This window comes from Alosa sapidissima, chromosome 19, assembly GCF_018492685.1.
Source record: "Alosa sapidissima isolate fAloSap1 chromosome 19, fAloSap1.pri, whole genome shotgun sequence".
Lineage (NCBI taxonomy): Eukaryota > Metazoa > Chordata > Actinopteri > Clupeiformes > Clupeidae > Alosa > Alosa sapidissima.
The window spans coordinates 16259501-16282000 of NC_055975.1; the positions used below are offsets into that span (position 1 = coordinate 16259501).

General features: G+C 44.5%; 1 protein-coding gene across 2 annotated transcripts in view; it reads left to right on the forward strand.

Annotated features, from left to right (window-relative positions):
- Positions 1–22500, forward strand: part of LOC121692689 (MAM domain-containing glycosylphosphatidylinositol anchor protein 1) — a 182844-nt gene that overhangs the window by 141901 nt on the left and 18443 nt on the right. For both annotated transcript variants that reach the window (XM_042071495.1, XM_042071496.1), the window contains 4 exons: positions 2192–2369; positions 2875–2898; positions 4381–4533; positions 6913–7074. In XM_042071495.1, the coding sequence (XP_041927429.1) occupies positions 2192–2369; positions 2875–2898; positions 4381–4533; positions 6913–7074 (517 nt within the window). The remainder of the gene's footprint in view (positions 1–2191; positions 2370–2874; positions 2899–4380; positions 4534–6912; positions 7075–22500) is intronic.

Genomic DNA, 22500 nt, shown 5'->3' on the forward strand with positions numbered 1-22500 from the left:
TCTAAATTGGACTCTCCTCTCCTCTACTCTACTCTACTCTACTTTGTCCATGCTGCTCCTCAGTGAAGTCTCTTCGCCATCCTTCAACGGCTCCATATAGCGGCGTCTCTCTGTTAGCCCTTAGGGATGCTACACGCTGCTATATGCTGAATATATAAGACCCGTCCCAGTTCTTTTCTCTGATTAGCTATCCAGCTGATTCCACTCATCAAGGGCTTGTGGTGCTGTGTTGAGGATCAATCAGACATGATGGAGCTGGGAGCATCCTCCGTGGTTTCAGTGCAGGCAGGCTCCCCAGAGAATGAGGGGAGTGGATGCATCACATTGCCTAAAAAGTGTACAAAAGAATGCAGGCTGCAGAAGAGACTGCTCTGAATGCATGACAGCTTGCTTCAGAGCGCATCTCAACAAAGGCTGTGTGAATGCAATTGAGTGTGATGAGAGATTCGGGATGGCTGTCGGTCTGGTTAAGCGGTGCTATTGAGTTATTCGTTTTTTTTTTTTTTTTCTTGTTTCTGTGTTTCACAGCATGCCTTATGAAAGAGAGAAAGAGCTTGGCTGGGATAGTGTGGACACGCTGTCACGGACAGGTAGAGGGACAGAAAGAGAGGAATGGGTGGATGAAGAGAAAAGAGGGACAGAAAGAAAGAGAGAGAGAGCAGACAGGACGGCTGGGTCGGGGGTATCGGCAGCGAGCACCCCGTAAAAAAACGACGGAGGGGAGTGCAGCGAGGATCAAAGAGGAGTACAGAGGGATGAAAGAGATTTTAATGATTTGTGTGATATCAGTGGTCAACATTTTGATCAAACGACATCACGGCGGGAGTGCTGGAATGTGAACCACTGAGATATCTGTGCGCGTGTCTGTGTGGTGTGTGTGTGTGTGTGTGTGTGTGTGTGTGTGTGCATTTTTCATTTTTCGTTATTATTTTTCATTATTATTGGTGCCTGTTGGCTCAGTGATAGCCATGCAAGGTGTATTGTATAGGCTTGTCTATGTGTGGGAGATAAAAAGAGGCAAAAAAGTATATGTGTGTGTATAAAAGTATATGTGTGTGTGTATGTGTGTGTGTAGTTATAGACCCTAGTGAGTGTAGGTGTGTCAGAAGCCGGAGGCTTAAACAGCATGTGTGTGTGTGCGTGTGTGCGTGTGCGTGTGTGTGGGTGTGTGTGTGTGTGTTGTACTCACTTGTGTGCATATTAACTAACTGACTGGAGCTGGAGTGGCTGTGCTAATGCCTCTGAAGCACTGCAGTGTCCCACATCCCTGATGCGGACCCCTGATAAAAGCGCTGGATCGCAGGCCCCTAATTAGACAAATAACAAATGCGTTTGACCCCAGAGAGCACGGTTAACCATGGAGCCGAGCCACAGTCTAGCCGTGGGCAACGGAGAGAGAGAAGAGAGAGAGGAGAGAAGGAAAGAGGGAGGGAGAGAGAGAGTGACAAGGAGAGGTGATGGTGGAGCACAGAGACAACACAATTATCTATCTACACTAAAGAGAGTTTCTTGTCTAATGCCTGCACCCAGCACCCAGTCCATGAAAAAGGAGGCACTCTCTTTCTATTTAACCCAAATATACTGTGTCTAATCCACTTTTTCAGCTTTTCCAGGTGTGAGTGAGTCTGCTACTGGTTCTCAGGGTCATGGTGATTTAGAGTGCCCTGATTACAGATACTAACAGCACTTCATGCATACAGAGCTGGCTCAGAATAGTTTGGTCTATTTCCTTGTAAAAGAGGTAAGGAAATAGAGAGAAGTTGGGTTAGGTTGAAGAAGAGTGTGATCTAGCCTGAATGGAGTGTCCTGGGGGGGGGGGGGGGGGGGGGTCAGAACTCTGCCCAGAAGGGGAAAGAGATAAGGAGGGGACACAGAGTGTAAGAGACATGAGGAACTCTGGGTGGGCAGGGTGAGTTTAGACCAGTAGAGTTGTTTGGTGGCTGTGTTGGGCTTCAGGTGTGTTTTTGAACTAAAACTTTATACCTTTGATAACTTCATTCTAAAGGTGCTCTCTGGAGAAACAGTCAAGCACACTTGTGAAGCATATTAAGCAATGTTTTTGATGTTACAAAGTGATTTTCCCACCTTGGTGTTATATCTATCCAAGCGCAAAGTGCATTCTTTTTCAAATAAAGCACCACATCATTTGAAACCTGCTGTCTGACCCATGAAGTCTTCCTCTGTGTTGCAGAATGGCCAGCGTGTGTGGTCCAAGGTTTACACCCCTTCATCTGAGCCGGTGAAAGGCGTGCTGATGTCCGAGGTGATCACTGACCTCCGCATCGCCCTCACGTACGAGGTGGGCCTCACCCCCATCAGCAACTTTGGCACAGGAGACCCCGTGGTGCGCACCATCCAGTTCGCCGAGCGTAAGTTTCTCTGACCTGTAGTGCCCTCACCAGAATAATGGCTTGTGTCTCACCCATATACAAAAAATTAATTATGATAACTGTTACCTCACTTGTATCTTCATATACACATACTAACTAAATGGATACTGTACATTGGGCCAAATACTTAGGCTCACTTAAGACCACCTCCATGTCCAGTAGTTAACTGGATGAGACTTTCAGTCAACTCATCATTAGTTTTCATGAAGTATAATAGGATAGTAGGATAGAAAGATTTAGAAAGAATTTTGTGTCTGTTCTGTAAAAACGTGGAATTGCTGTGTTTTTGTTTTCGAATTTTCAACTTGCATCAACACAAGCAGGAAAGGGAGTTTGATCAAAGGCCATTTTGTTGGTAAACGTGAATGTGTCCATTGAAGTTGACGTGCAATGATTGTAGGGGAGGTGGTGTGTTGTTTGTGTGTGCAGCGGTGTGTTTGAAAGACAGATAAAACATGTCCATCTTTATGTTCTCTCTCTCCAGCGTACACTTATCTCCGTCCCTCAGGTAAGGCAGTGCCTCCATCCCTTTGTGAAGTGTTCCCTGTGTCCCGTTCTATTACTTGCTAAATGATTTACTCTCTTCATCCTCCTCTTTTCTTCTTTTTCTTGTCTTCCTTTTTGCTTTGTAGACAAATCACTTTGTTTTTCCTTCCTCCTCCTCCTCCTGTCGTCTTTTGTCTCGTTGTGCTTCATCATTCCAAAAAGCATCCCTCATTTCATCTCTTGCTCTCTCTCTCTCTCTCTCTCTCTCTCTTTCTCTCTCTCTCTCTCTCTCTCTCTTTCTATGTCTATCTCTCCCACTCCCTTCTATCTCTCCCACACACACACACACACACACACACACACACACACACACACACACTTCTCCCGCCATTGCCCTGTGTGCCTCTCTGTCTCTTTCTCTGCCCATGTTGATCGTTCCTCCTCCTCATCCTCCTCCTCCTCCTCCTCTTCCTCCTCTTTCTTGTTTTTTTCCCCCTTGTTCTCTTGTTTTGACATTTTCAGTTCTGTTCAATTAAATTCAACATTGCTCTACTGGCGCCCAGAACATGCTGCTTTGCCAATGTAGCACAATTAAAAAAAGCACAGCGTAGATTAAAACAGATTGTGCAACAACTAAACAAATTGAGGAGGTGGATATAGCACTGTGGGACCCAAATGGTAATGAGTTCTCACTCCCTTTTCTTAATTCATCCTCGAAAATGAGGGGCATCCCTGTGTAACTAATCTGAGCTGGTATAATATTGTATTAGAAACACATGCAGATGTGAGCGCACACATAAACACACACACACACACACACACACACACACACACACACACACACACACACACACACACACACACACACACACACACACTCTCTCTCACATACACACATACACACACACACACACACACACACACACACTCTCTCTCACATACACACATACACACACACACACACACACATACACACACACACACACGCACATATACACACACTTTTCAAATAGGTGTGAATCAGCACACAGTGATTTGTTTAAATGGAGTGTATTATGAGGCTGACTTACTGTCAGCAGCCTTGTTGTTTCATTGAGACATGAGTACCCAGCCAAGTACTCTTCAATAGAGTAATATTAAGCAATAAGTCCCAACATTACAAAATAAGTGCACAGCAACAAAAAATACGATAATTTTTCAATTTAAAATCATCACTCATCCACAAAACAAAATTGACAGTGAGAATGGTTGCCATGCAACACAGTCGCAGAAACACCATTTGTGTTTGTCACAGTAATACTGATAGAACGTGATTGCTGGTGTAGGTCTGCAGGGTTTTAAAAATGGCTTTGAACACGGCTCAGCCAATCATAGACATATACTGTTAACTGTTAGTTTTATAAATATGATTTTAGAGTATTTTTTCTTCATATCTGTTAGTCAGTCCTCATCTCCCTCTGTGCACTTAGGCACGTATTTAAAGCAGTGTTTTTCTCTGACACAGATTATGTGTGTGGATTCGAGGACAAGCAGATCTGTGGCTTCTCCCAGGACAGAGGCGATACGTTCGACTGGACTCGACAGAACCACCTGTCCCAGAATCCCAAGCGCTCAGCCAACACGGGCCCTGACATGGACCGCAGTGGGACTAAAGAAGGTGCGTTGACTTGCCAGTGCTTACCAGTCTTTTCATCGGTCAGTACCAAATTGAGTTGAATTAAATTTACCGTTAATGAACAGAAAATTGTGGGCTATACTGTATATACAGCTATTGTAAATAACTTGCTGGTAGGTAGAAATGATAAATCATCATATTTTTATTTATTTGAGACCCTTAAGATAAAAATATGAGTTGTTGGAAGAAACATGAAGGGATGCTTTATTTCATTCAATACATTGTTATCATTTAGTGACATTCATTTTATCAATTCTTAATTCAAATAAAATGAATGCTTATCTATCATGTCAAAAAGCTGTATACATCAAAAGAAAACAAACAAAAAACAACATGGCTGGATTTAGAAGACAATTCCCTCAAGTGCAGGAAAGCAGAAACAGTAACCCAAAGTGACTGGCAGTCCCCATCGTGGCCACTCATCATCAATTAGACAGTAGATGACACAGCAGAACAAAAACACATCTCTCTCTCCGGCTGCTTCTGCCACAACAAGCTGTAAAAAGAGGAAAAATAACCACCACTTTCCATGGCAACGGTTCCCCCATTTCTCTTCGTATCAATGACTACATTAGCGGGGAAATTATTTAAGCTCTCCTGGTCCTGAAAAGCCCCCACCCCTCCCCAGTTTCTCTATATTTCCTCGAGACTTCTTAGCTCGGAGCAAGGGGACTTTTAATGCCTATGATAATATACATCAAAAGTGGTCTCCTTCTTTCAATATTAATATGCCCTTACCTCTCCTCTCTCATTGAGCATTCACCACTCTAATGTGACTCCTCCTTAATATGGATGAAGGGGTGTGGAGGGGCAAAGGGTCCACTGTATCCTTTCAAAAGTGCCCGAGTCAGAGGGTTTTAAAAGCTGTCCAAACTCATCCATCACAAGTGTTATTTTAAGGCTTTTTGGCCGCCGTTCCCTGGAAGTGCTGAGCCTGTCGGGGCTTATCTGATACAGATATATGCAGAAGTTCCGTGTATGTTCACATAACTGCACTCTAGGGGTATAGTAGATTCACACGTTCGCAGTCGTGAGTAATTTGCTAATATTTAAAAAAGGATCCCAGTTCAGGTCTGTGGGAGATTTGTCTGATGTTTGTCTGATGCTCCTCTACAATCTTCACTGTGGTCATATGTTTGGGTCAGGACCACTGATAATGGGTGCAGCAATTGCCCTGGACATGAATGGGTGAGAATGGGATGTAATAACTTTTAGTGAAAACTGAGCCCTCAAGATGTCTGTCCTGGGCTTTGTGGGGTCAGCTGGAAAATCAAACCTAGTGAACCCCAGAGGGGGGAATAACCTCACCATATTTCTCTACTCCGCAAGCAAGACCCCAAGTATTTTCTGCTGAGCTTTCAGATACTTCCCTTTAAAAAATTCTGGAAGTTGTAGCATCTTTAGCAAATAGTCTTGTAGTTCAGCCATTGTTGTGTCTGGTTTTGGGATCAGAGCGTGGGCTCTGTGTCATCACCTTAACCACTATCCATACCTCACTAATAAATCTTGTAGAACATTTTAGGCAGGGTTACTACTGAGCTCAATCGATTCTCAACAGAGGGTGGTCAGACCAATATATCGTAGCTGAAAATAAGGTCAGTGTGGATGTAGGTTGGCAACACTACATGGAAACCATTAGGAGTTTTGATTGGATGTATGCCAAGGATACTTACTCGCCATACAGTCAGTGAAACCACACGGGGGGGAATCAGTTTGCCCATTACGTCCCATTTTATTTGAAGGAGACATGCATTACGTAGGTACTGTGGGCCAGATGTGATTTAACTGTAAATATACATGTACGGAAATATTTCACCACAAAACAGACGTGCGCTTTCATGGGCAGTTTTCGTACAAGCAGGGGAATAACTAATTAGGTGCATTTTACGCTTTGCCTCCCATTTTTTTACATGAAACTCCCACTTTCCGCTGGTCCTCCTATGAATGCATATGCATGACACGGAAAAGCGCAAATTGCCATTCTCCTGCGACAGGCAGTCTGCGGTTTAACCCAAGTGCGGCTTGTTTGTACATACCACGGCATGTTTTTACGCGCACTTCGCGAAGAAAATACACCTCAAGTGGGTGCAAAAGCGATAGTACATCTGCACCACTGTGTTTAATTTCAAAGTGCAATGAGCATCCCCGCTGATAAGAAAGAGTATAAAACATGGGAAAAAATATGAAAAAGATTGAATTGGGAATGTGTGCTCAAGGCTTAAAGACCAATTTACATTAACTGAACCAGCACTGAGAAATCTGTCCAGCAGAATCTTTACATTCTTTCTACATTACACACTCACTTAATTTAAACGTCTACTGATCCCCCGCATAATATGTGACAATACTCATGCACCACAGGCTACTACATGTACATTGAGACATCACGGCCACGGGTGATGGGAGACAGTGCTCGGCTGGTCTCGCCGCTCTACAACGTGACCTTGACTCGCGGCCCCACAGGGACCATGCGGACGCCCTACTGCATCTCCTTCTACTACCACATGAAGGGCAAACACATCGGTAAGTTACCCTCTCCTCTCACACCTAACTCCTTAGAGTAGTAGAGCATTAAGTACCACATCATCTTTAGGATTCTTAGATACCATATTAAAGAGTTTACCTGCAAAAACAAATATCCTCCATATGAATTTCCATAAATCTTTTTTTAATTGTGCATTCCATGTGATATCAATAAAACTGTGGTCGGGTTGATTTATTTTTTTACTTAAAGGATAATTCCGGTATTAAGCACTTTGAGTCCCTTTTCTGGTTTGTTTTGGATGAACTAGAGTGGTGGACACCGTAATTTTGACGATGGGTCCTATCTCAACTTTCTGACTTGTTTTGAATCGCCTTTGACTGTTTCATAGTATCTGGCTATGGGCATGCACAAACATGTCCTTAAAACAACCCTTAATGTTTGTTTTCAAAACGGGGCATCTCACCGAGTGGTTAGTGATGTTCGTCAAACGAGGACCCATTGTCAAAATTTCGTGTCCACCACTCTAGTTCATCCAAAACAAACCAGAAAAGGGACTCAAATACCAGAATTATCCTTTAACCCTGGGATGCACAATGAAAAGCATGATTTATGAATTTTCATATACTGTAAATGGAGGCCACTATCAAGTGGACCCTCCGGTTGTTCACCTGACCCTAATCCAGCTATGAGGTCAAGTGGGTTTGGCAGGAGACACCCCTTGCTTTCAGCTGACGGTGAGAGCCCTGGTCAGAGGTCAAACAGATAAGTGCTATAAAGTGATGTCAAACAGCGATACTGAATGCAGTCTTAGACCCAGCTTGGCTGATGTGACCGAATGTCCTCAAAACGCCTGCCAGTAGCAGTTTTTGAGACGCACGACCCAGGTCCATGGTGTATGAGTATGTGTGTGTGTGTGTGTGTGTGTTTGTGTGTGCAGTCTCTATTTTTTCACTCTGAAAGCTGTTTACATGAGGGATGACTGTCGGGGGAGAGAAGCTCTCACTGTGTGTGTGTCCGGGAAAACATGTCTGAATGTCTGAAAGCGCCAGATGTCACCCCAAAGATGAATAAGTCATCAGAATTCTAAAAAGGCACCTTTTTTTCCTGTACGCCCCACCCAGACTGACATGGTAGCTCTGGTCTTTTTTCATCTACTCCTTGTATGTGTGTGTTATTGTTCATGTGTGTGTGTGTGTGTGTGTGTGCACTTGTTTTGTCCTCAAAGCTGACTTATCTCCTGCGCTCCCTCAACAAGCATTTACAGGGAGCAGCGCAACCCATGTAATGAGCTCTGAGCATTCCCCATAATGCATCTCTGTGCCTCAACCCATTATTCCATCTCTGTCAACAAGCTCCTGAACCCCCCCCCCCCCAGTACACCACCTCCACCTCCACATCAGCCCTGTCTTTCACACCACCCTACTCACTCCCACTGTTTTGCACCGCTCCCTTACCCTCTGCCGTGCCAAAGCCAACCACTGTGCCACACGCGGCACTTTAAAATTTCAACCAGGGCACAACAAACATCTGCCAGCCTGGGGGCAGAGCGAGCTGCAGACACACACCCAGTGCACACTCTGCGAATCGCCGGGATGAGGTCACCAGTGCATCTGTGTGTGTGTGTGTGTGTGTGTGTGTGTGTGCATGTGTGTGGGGGTTCTCCAGTGAAATGCTGAAGCATCACAAGAACAACAGACGTGTTTTGATTTAGTAAACCTCCAGTACAACAGCATCCATTATGCATCGGGGACAAATATGCTTGAAAGGTCAAGGATGAGAAATGGTTCTCACTCACTTGTCTGAGAGTTTCTTAGGTCTGGTTCCATAATTCAGTCTCACATTCTACTAGCTGAAGCCCTTTACAGCTCCATATCCATGTCCTGTTGGGTCTCACATGCAGGATTTAGTCCTAGTAGTCAGATCCAGATTGAAGGTTCACATCACTGTGGAAAAAGTTCTCCTTATACTGTACTTAACGCTCCATGCTACATTGGATTGACATGGTGTTATGGTATTTCAAGTTAAAGTTTTTGCTGTAACATAAAATGTATGTATTTAATAAGTATAAAATGTTTCTATGTATCACCACTGCACTAGGGGATGAATGACTTTGGGAGCCACTCTCAGTGAGAGCACAGAGTTAATCAGAATTGCTGAAGGCAAATGAAACATTTAAGAGTTAGCTAATCAGATGAAACATTTCCCGGGGTGCTCCGGCCATCGAGTCATGCGTGGGTACGTGCCCGCCTGGCACCGGCTCTGACATTAGGCCACTTCCATTTCCTCTGGTGACTCACTGGGGGGAATCAGGCCGTGTCGAGAATGGCAAAAGATGAAACTCACTGAGCCACCACGAGAGCTCTCGCTGGCGAGCTCTCCCTGTTGCTGCCGTCAAACGCTAACCTCTCTGCCAGACCTCACATGTCTGTGTGGGGACGTGTTGGTTTGTGAGGACATATCGTGGTTTGTGAGGACCAAGTGTGTGATGTTGGCTCTTGATTGTTTGTTTAGTTTGCCATTGTGTGTGTGTATGTGTGTGAGTGCTCACAGTTTGGTGGTGTTTTGCTCTTAACTTAGCCCCTGATCTGTCATCTCCCTGTCAAAAGCTGACCTGTTGACCGTCTGCGTTTGACCTCCATTTCTGCTCTGATCCGAGGTGGAGCATGCGTATCGTTTGTACACAAACAAACTTGTCTTGTTGTTCTTTCTTTCTCCTGCAAGAGTTTGTAGTGTGTGTGTGTGTGTGTGTGTGTGTGTGTGTGTGTGTGTGTGTGTGTTTGGGATGCAGAACTGTGGAACCTCGAGACTTCCCTCTTAGAGAAGGCGGCGACGTGGCGTTCCTCGTCACCAGTGGCTGGCTGGTTGGGGTTGGCCGAGGGCATGGCCAGGCGGGTGATTTACGGCGGCTGCCAGGGCAATCAGTCATCGGGGCGGTGGAATGGGGGAGGGGGTAGACGCTTCATCATGCCGGCGGCCCATCGGACGGGTTTATCGGGCACATAGATCTTCCATCCACGTCAGCGTCAGCCGCCGACGCCGATGGCGAGTTTGATTTATGCGGGCCCTCGGCATCAGGGACCCACAGGCCCGTGAAACGCCGACACCAGCGCCTTTGATCCGTCCCGGCTGCACCAGAAGCTGTGGTGGGAAGCTACCCCCCAACAAACACACACACACACACACACACACACACACACACCCTGCCTAGCCCCTGCCCCCCATCATCAAAGCACCTCAGTCAGCAGAGACAGCAAGGTTCCTCAAGTTGCAGCTTCTCAGGAGGTCTGCCCCATCAGTAAGCCTGGAGAAGATGTGCCAAGCTAGGCTGAGCTGAACTAAAGCACCTGAGCATCCAGCTCAGAGGAGATGCTCTATAGGAAATCAGTGTTCCCCTTTCTTTCCCTCACGTCTGATGAAGGGCTTGAGTGGGCCCGAAACGTCACGGTAATTAAACTATAACTTGGGAGCATATACTGGTGTTGCGGACTTTTTTCCCCTCTCCCCCCCCCCCCCTTTCTTTCTCCCATCATCCCTTTCTCCCTTTCTTCTTCTTCTTCCCTCATTCTTTTCCCAATTTATTGGTCCCTCTATGTCCATTTTTTTTTGTGCTCCATTAGGCTTGATTTTCTTTTGTGAGGCTCATTGTGTGAGTTCGCTGCCCTTTCAGTCGGCTCCTCCATTCGCCTGTCCTCTCGTCTAACGTCTCAGCCTGTCTGGCAGAGTCGGCTCTCACCGGGAGAGCAGACAGCTGCTGAAAGAACCTGTCCCAGGTTAGCCATCGTTTGCCTTTCTGCAAGCTTCAACAGCTGCTGCTCCTGGCGATCATGACTTTTTCCAAAGGATATATTTTATTAATTCCATTGCTATTTAGGGGCCAAGGAAGCAGAGAGGCGAGTCTTAATGAAAATTAAAATTGAAGGGCAAGGTCCATTAATCTCGATCAAAATCACCCTGAGGGGGGGATTGCACTCTGGGAAAAAAATGGAGTGATGCTCACAGTGAAAGTCTGACATTTCTCTGACCAAATATGTCTCTCTGTCTGCCTCTGTCTGTCTGGTTTTCTGCCTGTCTGTCTGCCTCTGTCTGTATGCCTGCCTGTCTGTGTCTGCCTTTGCCTGTGAGCCTGTCTGTCTGTCTGCCTGGCTCGCTGAATGTAAAACATTCTGTCTGTTTTTTTGGATTCTGTGTCCATCTCTCTGGCTTCCTCTCGCTGTCTTGGTCTACCTCAGTCTGTCAGGACCAGACCTTCACCATCTGTATCCCTCTGTAACATGATCCACGTGGTCTACCTCTCTCCCCTACCAGACCCACTCTGTCTGTCCTCTCCATGTGCATGAGCGCTCTTGAGCCAGCTCCGTGCCAGCTCCGTGCCAGCTCCGTGCCAGTTCGGTCCAGATCCTCAGCTGTGGCTCTGTTCCCTCTGCTCTTCCTCCTGCCCTTCTCTGCCCTGCTGCAGCCAAGCCAGTGAGTCAGCCCCCCCCCCCCCACACACACACACACACACACACACCCCTGGCCAGCAGGAGAAGAAGTGAGAGACTAATGGGCCTGTGTCGCGCAGCCAGAAGCCAGTCTCGACTTGACTGGGCACGGAGCTTCGCGAGTGGGCACAGCAGACTCTGGCACAGTGGCTCGAGTGGCACAGCTGCCATCCAACCACCCCCTAATCCTCAGCACCACCACCGTCACCTTTCTCCGACTATCACACCCCCCCCCCCCCCCCCCCCACGACGCCTTCGTCCTCATTACGGGGGACCCCAGCGTGAGTCTGCTGCCCCGGCAGGAGCGCGAGAAGAGGCTGAGTACGCAGAGCTACCGTTAAAGAACACTTAATGAGCTTTAGTTACCATTAAACAATATTTTGACAGGCCCCAGCATTGTCGCCCACAACCCTCAGACAGCCAACGGGGCCAAAGCGCTGTCACTGAATCATCATTCCCTTTATAACTTTTCATTTATCAAAGAGTGTGTGTGTGTGTGTGTGTGTGTATGTCTCTCTCTCTCTCTCTCTCTCTCTGTGTGTGTGTAAGAGAGAGAGTGATAAAGAGAAGGATGATAGGAAGAGGGTGAAACTGTAATGAGAGAAGAGTGAGTACGGATGGTGCAAAGGAGAGAATGTGAAGAAGGAGGGGGAGAGGGGTGTAGCGAGTGAAAGATGAGGATGGTGGAGCAAAGTTGCGCAATTTGCATACAACTAAATCTCCTTAATATCACATAGTGTGCTGTGCCAACAGTCTAACAGAACCTTAGTGCTTTGTTTATGTGCAGATCAATGCTATACAGTTTTCAGTGTATAAAACATCACACTTTTGAGCACTTATTTATTTGTGTGTGTGTGTGTGTGTGTGTGTGTGTGTGTGTGTGTGTGTGTGTGTGTGTGTGTGTGTGTGTTGGGAGATACTTCTGCTAGGAAATACAGTCCTTGTATACATCTGAATAAGGAGAATTAAAGATAATGATTATAATAATGAACTAAGATCATAAAATAACACGGAAATTCCAAGCTATTGACAGTGGACCGTAAATAATTATTTTATAAAGATGTTTTAATAAGTCTAATGGGAGATAATAGAGACCAATTAGGCCAAATTAAATGATATGCATCAATGATATCTGTTTTTATTTCACAGGGGAATGAGATGTTGCAAATGAGATAATATTACTTGATGAGATAATATTACTTAAATACACACAAAATACACACTGCGTCTTAAAAAGTGTAGGTAGAGAAAAGATCCAATATATATGACTGCTATTCGTTATACTTGCAGGTATAAATTATTCAATATTCATGTGAATACTTAATGGTACAGTTATTTAAAGAGAGTTTTACAGTCTGGGAGAATGTTTTCAAGGTCGCCCGTGGAGTGGGGAACCTGTCAGATAGCATTTCACTTCCTGCGCGTGCCTCCGTTATGGCCGTAGAGCGCAAGCCACTCTCATCCTCCTCCCTGATGATCCTTAAGCTGGAGACACATTTGGGCTCAGCTCCGCTTAATGGACATGGAGGAAAGCCTCAAAGCAATGTAACGGCCACATTTAGCCGAGTCATGATTATTGCATGGATGTACAGTATTTTTGATGTTTACATCAGTCCTAGAGAGCAGAGGGGAACAATAGTAGCATGGGTCTCTTTCTCAAGGGAGGCAGGGGAATCGCAGTGGAGGTTGCCACTCGATGCAGTGAACTGTTAAACACACAAACCATCAATCAGATGGGCTTGGATTGAAGGCCCAGAGAATCAGAGAGACAAACGCCTCCCACACACTGATCCTGCTCTGTTTGGGAATGGGAACAGGAGATGTTGACTTGGTGTCAAACCAGTTCATTGTTTCACACGCTGTCATGTCACAACTCCTTGGAATGTACTCGCTATCCACACACACACGCACACACACGCAGTCACTCTCACACACACACACACACACACACACACACACGCACACACACACTCACACACAGTCACACGCAGTCACTCACACACACACGCAGTCACTCACACACATGCACACGCACACACACACACACACACACACACACACACACACATACGCACATACACAGACAAACGCACGCACGCACACACACACACATACACAGACACAGACAAACGCACACACACGCACACATACACACACAAAGAGGTACACACACACACACACAACAGAGTTGGCTTTTTCATCAATAGACAAGTGTCAGACACACTTTTTTCCCCCTTCTTTTTCTCAAAGGTGGAGTCTCTCATAGTCCACCAGGGCTCAGGGGCTGTTTGAAATTCCTCCTGGCTGCCCGCCTGCGCAGCCAATAGAGCTGTCCCGTGTCCTCTCCCCGCCTGACAGCCTCAAAGACAAGCTTTGCATTACTCCACTGGATCGATAAATCTTTTACCAGCCTGGCCTCCTCATCCTGACTGAGGGAGAAGCCAAGAGAAAGGAGAGGAGGAGAGGTGGGGAGGGAGGTGTCTGTCTGAGGAGGAGAGAAGAGTGAAGGAGGGAGAGAAGAAGAGAGAGATAGAGAGAGCGAGAGAGAGAGAGAGAGACGGAGAATAAAGCAGCAGAATAGAGAGTGAAGGAAGTGAGTGAGTTGGAAGAAAGAATAAGAGCAAGCAGAGTTTCTGTGGGAGAGGGAGAGAGAGAGAGAGACTGATGGTAGGAAAAGAGTGAAGTGATGGGAGAAATCCCTTTTGTAGGGCTGTCATGGAGAGAGGATGGGAACATGCTTAAATGCATTTGGACTTGTTGTCTGACTGTAGGAAATAATTAAAGAATGAGATTGGTATGAAACCATTAACAGGACTGCCATGCAAGAGGGTTCTTTGTGACAAAGCAGATGAAAGCCTCCTTTGTGTGTGTGTGTGTGTGTGTGTGTGTGTGTGTGTGTGTGTGTGTGTGTGTGTGTGTGTGGTTGAGCGGATGTGCTTGTGTATTCATCTCTCTGTGGACCATTAGGTCTTTAAAATGAGAGGCAGTACCACACTCACAATCCTCCTTCACCTATGCCTTTCTCTCTGTCTGTCTGTCTCTCTCTCTCTCTCTGTTTTATTCCAGTTCAATTCAAAAGAGCTATATTGGTTTGTGTGTGGGTGTGTGTTTATGAGAGAGAGCGAGAGAGAGAGAGAGAAAGAGAGAGAACTCAGTTGCTGCACAAAACATTTGCTGGGTAGCCTTACGTGTTTGGGGGCCTCATAATTTCAGTATGCAAGGTTAAAAGATGTGAGCTTTCATGAATTCAGTAATCATATTTGTAATCACATATACTATGCTTTCATAGTACAGTACAGTAAAGTACAGTTTTTCCTGCCCAATATTGTTAAAAAGTGGTTATAGAACATACCAATATTAATTTAATAATTGTTTGACAACCTCGTCAACCAAACGGTTGAGCTGACTGTAAAGAGTCACCATGTAAATGATAATGTCAAACATGGCAAAATTATAAAAATTGGTGATTAACCCCTATAGTTGTCTATCTAATGTCCAAAAACTTTTAATTTAAGCAACTAGAGATGCAATTCCAAGGAATTACTATTGCATGCAAACACATATGTGATGCGATCTAGGAAAACCCACCACATGGTGCACTCAAAAATCCTTGATTTTTGCTCCATTCTAGCAACATTCTGGTCTCCTAGCGAAATCCAGGATACTATCCTCCCAAAATCTTGGATGTTGCTAGGATGGTATCAGAATCATAAGTTGGTAAAATTGCTTCGGGTTTTTCTAGATCACATCATATATAGTAAGCCACTCTTTAACGACCAGGTTGTAGTAATCTGAACCATCAGTTGTAGTAATCTGAACCTGAGGTATGTCATTTTTGCATGCTCAATTTTATTTAAACATCATTTACATGGTGCAATTACATGGTGCAAACATCATTTACATGGTGACCCTTTACAGCCTGCTCAACTGTTTGGTTGACGAGTATAAGTATAAGTTGGGGGCAGCCGTGGCCTACTGGTTAGGACCTCGGGCTTGTAACCGAAGGGTTGCCGGTTCGATCCCCGACCGCTCTCCTATGCCCACATCCACGGCTGAAGTGCCCATGAGCAAGGCACCTAACCCCTCACTGCTCCGGGTTAGTGTGTGCTTCACCTCACTGTGTGTTCACTGTGTGCTGTGTGTGTTTCACTAATTCATGGATTGGGATAAATGCAGAGACCAAATTTCCCTCATGGGATCAAAAGAGTATACTTATACTTATACTACTTAAACCAAGGGTGAAATTCTCCCTCTCTCTCTCTCTCCTTCTCTCTCTCCCTCTCTTTCCCACGCACACTCCCTGTGAGCCTTCCGTTTCATGTTTATGCTGTATCGGTTTCAGGTCATTTCTCTGACCTCTCGCAGTCACTGCTCTTTTCAGAGCTTAAATTGGGTGAATAGTTCAACCATGCAGTGCCAGTTGTGCATCTCATGCTCAGCCTTAAGGCATAAACACATCTCACTCACATCCTTCAGTGTCTGACCCGTGTTGTTTATTCAAATGACCTCCATGGTAATGACTCAGCTAGCACATAGAGTGTATGCGCATACCTTCATTGTTTTGGTAGCATATGTCATAGGATTGTAGTCTTCCATTAGTGGTTTTCCCATTATTCTCTCTTGGCATGGCACTGTTATTTGCTTGACAATTGGCCAGACACATCTTTGACGGCTCCTAGTATGTGGGTGTTCAGTAGACTGCAGGCCTCTGTTCCCTCATGGTCAGTACTCACGGAGTTCCTTTAAACAACAGCTGAAAGTAGAGGTGTCTTAAAAAAATGCAATCAGGGCCAATTACGGGATTATGACAGTGTTGTAGATAGTAAAAATAAAAATACTTTCTTCATTCTGTGTTATTGTTCACTGATATTTTCCCTAAGAGGCTTCCTTTTTAGATGTTTCTTTGTTTGTTTTGTTTGATATCCACTAGTCATACAGTTGTTTGCTCGCTGTACATCATTGATAATTAGCTCAGTTGAAACAGCATTTGCCAGTAGAATGTGCTGTAATTTTGTTACCTTTCACACCATCAAATGCACCAGATCTTTTTTCATTCCTTGAAAAGACAAACGAGCATCACTGCTACAGCATCTCATCTGCAACCTCATTTTCGCCCAACTTCACTTTTTCGACAGGAATCTTTTAGATTCATGACAGACATCTCTGTGAGGCCAGCACATCTTATTGCCTCAGCGACTTCGAGACTAGCTATCTAAATGTCTTCAGTAACCGCACAAGAAAGATAATTTTTTTTCCTTTTTTTTTAAATATCCCTTTAAAAACACGACACAGCACACAACAGAGGTGAGCCGTTACTGTAACCTATCTGAAGTGCAACACGAGAGGAGAGCAGGGGTACACCCCTCGCCCTGTCTCTCTGTATAGCGGTAGCAGTGTAGTAGGAGGCAGCAGCACATGCAGGCCAATTTACTTTCATTATACTGATGGGGGCCGAAGCACAAGCACAAAGGCGCCCTTGGAAGCACCAGTCCTCACTTCCCCCCATCACACAAATGGGCCGATGACTTGACCTGCCTTGATCTGAATGTGGGATAAGAGAGGCTTTTTTTCATCTGTTCCCGCACATGTTCTATTCCATGCTTTGTCCTTGAGGGTCATGCTTTGTCCTTGAGGGGCTCTCTTTGAGAATTAGAATAGAAACTACGGATCTCCGTTTTAAAAGCTTGTTTTTTTCACGGTATAATGTGAGTCACCAAGGCTAGCCTGCTTCCAGTACACCTGCTCTCAGGTAGTTGGTGAACATGTGTCCATGAAACGAAAAGAGACCTTGGACAACCTTTTCCTCCCCCAGATACTCTAGTAGCCCTTCTGTCAGTACTTTCGGCTTCGAGTTACAAGGTGATTATGTTTTACTGTGCAATCAGAGGTGGCAGTCTGTATGCGCTCGCTGGAAATGTGATGCTTCATCAGGATTATGCTAATCCCTGAAGTGTGTGTGTGTGTGTGTGTGTGTGTGTGTGTGCGTGTGTGTGCTTGTGTGCGTGTGTGCGTGTGTGCGTGTGTGTGTGCGTGTGTGTGTGTGAGTGAGTGTGTCTCTGTCTGTGTTTGTGGCTGTTTTGTCAGACTGTAATCACCTTTTGTGTCTCACTTGGTCTTTCACTTTTTGTCTCTTTCACTCTCTTTCACCTTTGTTGCTGTTTGTCATCCTTTGATTGATAATGGATATATAATCTAACATGTAATCAGTGTGTATGAGTGAGCATGTGCATTAGCCATTGCACATTAAAGGTGCTCTAAGCCAGTGTTTCTCAAACTTTTTCAGATGAAGGACCACTTAACCAATAAAAAACGCACGGACCACCTAGCTAAAAAAAATAGATTAGACCTACTTCAACAGTATATCAGCCTACACAATAGGCCTACTCACTGAACCACCTTGCTTATTGTCTTTGCACTTTGCTTATTGTTTCAGAGGATTTATATGATTTAAACTGGCATATCTTATATAGACAGTGTTGCAGAACTGTTTGGATTTACATACAAGTTGGTTCAATATTGCAAACAACTCATCTATATTATATTTTACCACGTCTGCTCAGGGGACCACTTGGGATAGCTTGCGGACCACCAGTGGTCCCCGGACCACACTTAGAGAAACACTGCTCTAAGCGATGTTGGGTAACGTCACTTCTGTTGACATTCAAACAAAACAGAGAGCTAGCTCGCCCCTCTTTCCCCCTCCTTCTCGTGCAACTGAAACTCTCCTGAACATTTATCTTGTCAGTGATTGGCTGCAACAGTTATGTTTCACGGTCCAGGCTGGCCCAGGCTGTTTTTGTTGCTGTTTTTGGAGCCTGGGTTGTCCAGAGGCAGCATTTTTTTTACAGTGTATTCAGGGGAAAGGCAGCTAGCAGATGGTGAGGTGATGTTTGTGACAAAAGATGTTTTAGCTTAGAAACTGCGTAACATCGCTTAGAGAACCTATATAGCACCTATAGTTATACAGGAAAAGAGGGCTGAAAAAGCTACACTAAAATGATAGTAATATGTAGCTCTCCCTCTTCTCAAGATAGATGTATTATATTATGCATTGATATGGGCTCTTTGCACATACGGATCATTTGTTTCCGGTGGAGCCAGGTGTGTTTGCCACTATTGTTAATGTAATTAGTGTCTACACCAGTGGTCCCCAAACTACGGCCCGTGGGCCGGATACGGCCCGCCACCTCATTTTGGGTGGCCCCCAAAACATGTCCGTGGTATATAGCATCTGGCCCGCAGGGGAGTACGACATCGTCAAACTATAACATCCGTAATTTCCCCCATTCATTCTATATGGCGGGTCTTAACAGTACACGTGCAATACTCTTTTTGTCCACTGGTGGTTGTTTTGGCGCTGTTTCGCGTTTACCATCGAAAACGGAATGAAATGTAGGCCTAGGCCTACCTGCAAACAATGTAAGAGGCCTATGCTGACTGCATCAGTGCTCAAAGTATTCTAAAAGTTTATCAATTCATTGTTAATAACTAACTAACCTCTATTCAAGTCATATTTCTGGGACTTCCTGGGATAACTATTCAAATGTTCATCCAAATTCACAATTCACAAAGTTCTCATCAGGTGAGTGAAAGTTAGAATGGTGGTCATTCCAGATGTTTTTGCCAGCACTTTATAAAACTCTCATAGTTTGAGAACTTTAAATTATTTGTAGGATATTGCTTGTTCACAACTTGAGCTGTGTATGCAAAGACACAGAGTTCAGAGTTCATTTTAAATAATATATACTTTTGGGACTCCCTGCTAATACTTTTGGGAATGCTAAATTCTTTTTATTAGTATTCATTTCATTTCATTTCATTTGAGCTACATTTTACATGGCATGATGGCAATATAAACACAGCTAACAATGGTAAATTAAATGTAATGGAATATTCAATTAAGGTAGATTGTTGTTGTTCACAGCACTAAGCTATTTATGGTTACTGATATACTCCGAGTCTCTGGCCCTCTCTTAGTGCCCGGCATAGTGAGCTGGCCCTGAGAAGAAAAAGTTTGGGGACCACTGGTCTACACGGACCCAGTTGGGTGTTGCACCTAGTAAATCAGCATGTTACGATAAATACGGATTTATTCGAGTTAGAATTGTTATTATTGTATTGGGTAAACAAGATATTCAGTGTCACAGTGAAGATGTTAGGAGCAGAATATAACAGAAGATGCCATTACAACACAGCTAATACTCCACCAGAAACAAAAGTGGATGCATTGAGAGCCTTTTGTGAAGAGAGCCCATTCAGTGGTTTTGACGGCCACATGATGCATGTGTAAATCGGTCCAGTCTGTTGATTACAGATGCCTAAACTTAACAAACTTCTGTATTTGTGTTTAAACAGAGACATGTTTGCTACTGCACTACAAGTTTTTGCTCTGACTGTGTTTGCCATTTGGGTGAGCTGTCTCTTTAAGCACTTAGATGACCTTTAGAGCAGTGTTTCTCTAAGTGTGGTCCGGGGACCACTGGTGGTCCGCAAGCTATCCCAAGTGGTCCGCGAGCAGACGCGGTACAATATAATAAAGATGAGTTGTTTGCAATATTGGACCAACTTGTATGTAAATCCAAACAGTTCTGCAACACTGTTTATAAGATATGCCTGTTTAAATCATACTGTATGAATCCTCTGACACAATAAGCAAAGTGCAAAGACAATAAACAAGGTGGTTCAGTGAGTAGGCCTGTTGTGTAGGCTAATGTACTTTTGAAGTAGGTGTAATCTTTTTCTTTTAGCTAGGTGGTCCGTGCGTTTATTTTTTATTGGTTAAGTGGTCCTTCGTCTGAAAAAGTTTGAGAAACACTGCTTTAGAGGGACGTGAACCCTGTGAAGTAGACCAGCACTGTTAGTCTCTCTTGGCTGGAGTCTCCGTTAATTATATTCTGTTTATACTATACTACATATAATGTGGTGAAAAGGGTGAAAGATTTAAAACAAAGCTGACCAGTTTTTACTTCTGTGCTGTGAACAGAGTGTGTGCGTCTGTGTGTGTGTGTGTTTATGTGTCTCTGTGTGTGTGTGTGTGTGTGTGTGTGTGTGTGTGTGTGTGTGTGTGTGTGCTAGAGAGAGAGACAGAGAGAGAGAGAGAGAGTCCCTGTCTGTGTGCGCTACTGAGTACTTATGTATGTAACTAGTGGTGCAAAGAAGAACAGCGAGATGGAGTCTGAATGCGAGAAAGTGAAAAAACAAAGACAGTGAGAGGAAGAGGGAGAGAGAGAGAGAGAGAGATAGAGAGAGAGGGAGAGGTAGAGAGAGTGAGAGGGAGGAAGGAAGGGAAGTGAGGGCCTTTTGATTTCCCGCACTGGTGTCAGTACACAATCTCAAGCGGGTAATATAAAAGTTTCTCTCTCCTTTGAGCGCTGGGCTCTTTTGCTTTGTTTCTCCGGCGTGCCCAGATCCCTGCCTGAATAATAGATCAGCTTCTCCCCACCACAGAGTAGGAGCAGTAAATTAATATAGGTTTAGAGGCAGGTGGCTGTCACCTGCATTCTCTCCAAACCAAATAGATTTTTCTTATCTTAGTGGCTCTGTGTGTGTGTGTGTGTGTGTGTTTGTTTGTGTTTTATTATTTGTTTGTATTTGTGGAAATGAAGTACACCCAGTCCACATCTTTCACCTTGCCTGCACATAGCGAAAACAAGCTTGCTCGCCACCCCACTCGCACCCCTACAAACTGAAGTAAATCAACGGATTTGAATGCAGAGACACACAATGCAAAACTGTATTGAAGTGCCTTCCTACTGGTGCAGGGCTGTGCATTTCAGGTCTACACCTTCAATTTGACCTGTATATTTAGACAAAAAAAGGTTACAATTTCACAGTCAGTATCATATTCAGGGGCAGATACAGTATACGAAATCATTATCACCCATTTGTGACGTTAATTTATTCGCTATTTACAGATTGCAAACATGATATGTACTAACAGACCTCATATGAAAGTGCATTCTGCCTCCCACTGAAGAGCTGCTTGGCAAGTTGTGCTCTTACTCTTGTTTGTATTTCTAGGAAGCTCGGAGACATTAGAGGAGAGGCGTTAAAGTGATAGATGAGGTATTCCGGAGTATGTATCAAAACAATCAGTGACAGCACATGTATTTGAAAAGCAGGTGTAATTCAGACACTGCGGTCAAATGCATGAATACCCTTACAGAAATTTCAGATTTCTGGCAAACAGTTGCGGTTAACTTTTGGCAATGTTGCAGCAAATTTGCAGCATGTCATATTATGCAAAATAGGTTTGTCACCAGCAGTTCACTGTAAGTTTGCCATTATTGGCTGAATGTAGTGGCAAATCACTGGCGAACACATGCCACTAGTGGCAAAATTCTCATTGTTGCCAGAACTTTGCTGGAAGTACCTCTAGCGGCCAACGTTGGCAAACTTCTGGCAATATTTTCTAGGGAACTCATTTGTTTCCCATAAATCACCCACAAGTTTGCTGCAAATCTGTCGCAAACATTTAATTTTTGGTAGGAGAAACTTCCAGAAACAATGAACTCACTGGACTTACTCAAAACACTCACTCGCTGGACTTACTCCAGTTGGGCCCAGTTTTGCTTCTTTGTAACATGTCAAAAGCAAGAATCCCTTTTGCTAACCTTTCGATGTCTTATTTTCACTTTTACCATGTCACCCAGTTCCCTATGTAGCCTAGATGCTTGCTAGACTTTTGGATGTGTTTGTCAAAGCTGCAAAAATGGCCGTTGGATTTCTGTCCTGCATTATCTCTCTGTCTGATAACATCTTATCAGAATATACTGTGTTATTTCCTCATCGCTAAAATTATGTCTCATTTCAATTGTGCGTGCGATGGAATGATAGCATTCAGTCGTGGGCCCTGCAAATTAGGTTAAAGGGGCTAAAAAGCGCTGACTACACCATAAGCCTCACATTAGGAAGAGAAGGCACAGCGTCCAGTTTTTGTGGACTGGCAATGGAGCTGTTTCCATTTGTAAATCTTATGAGTAC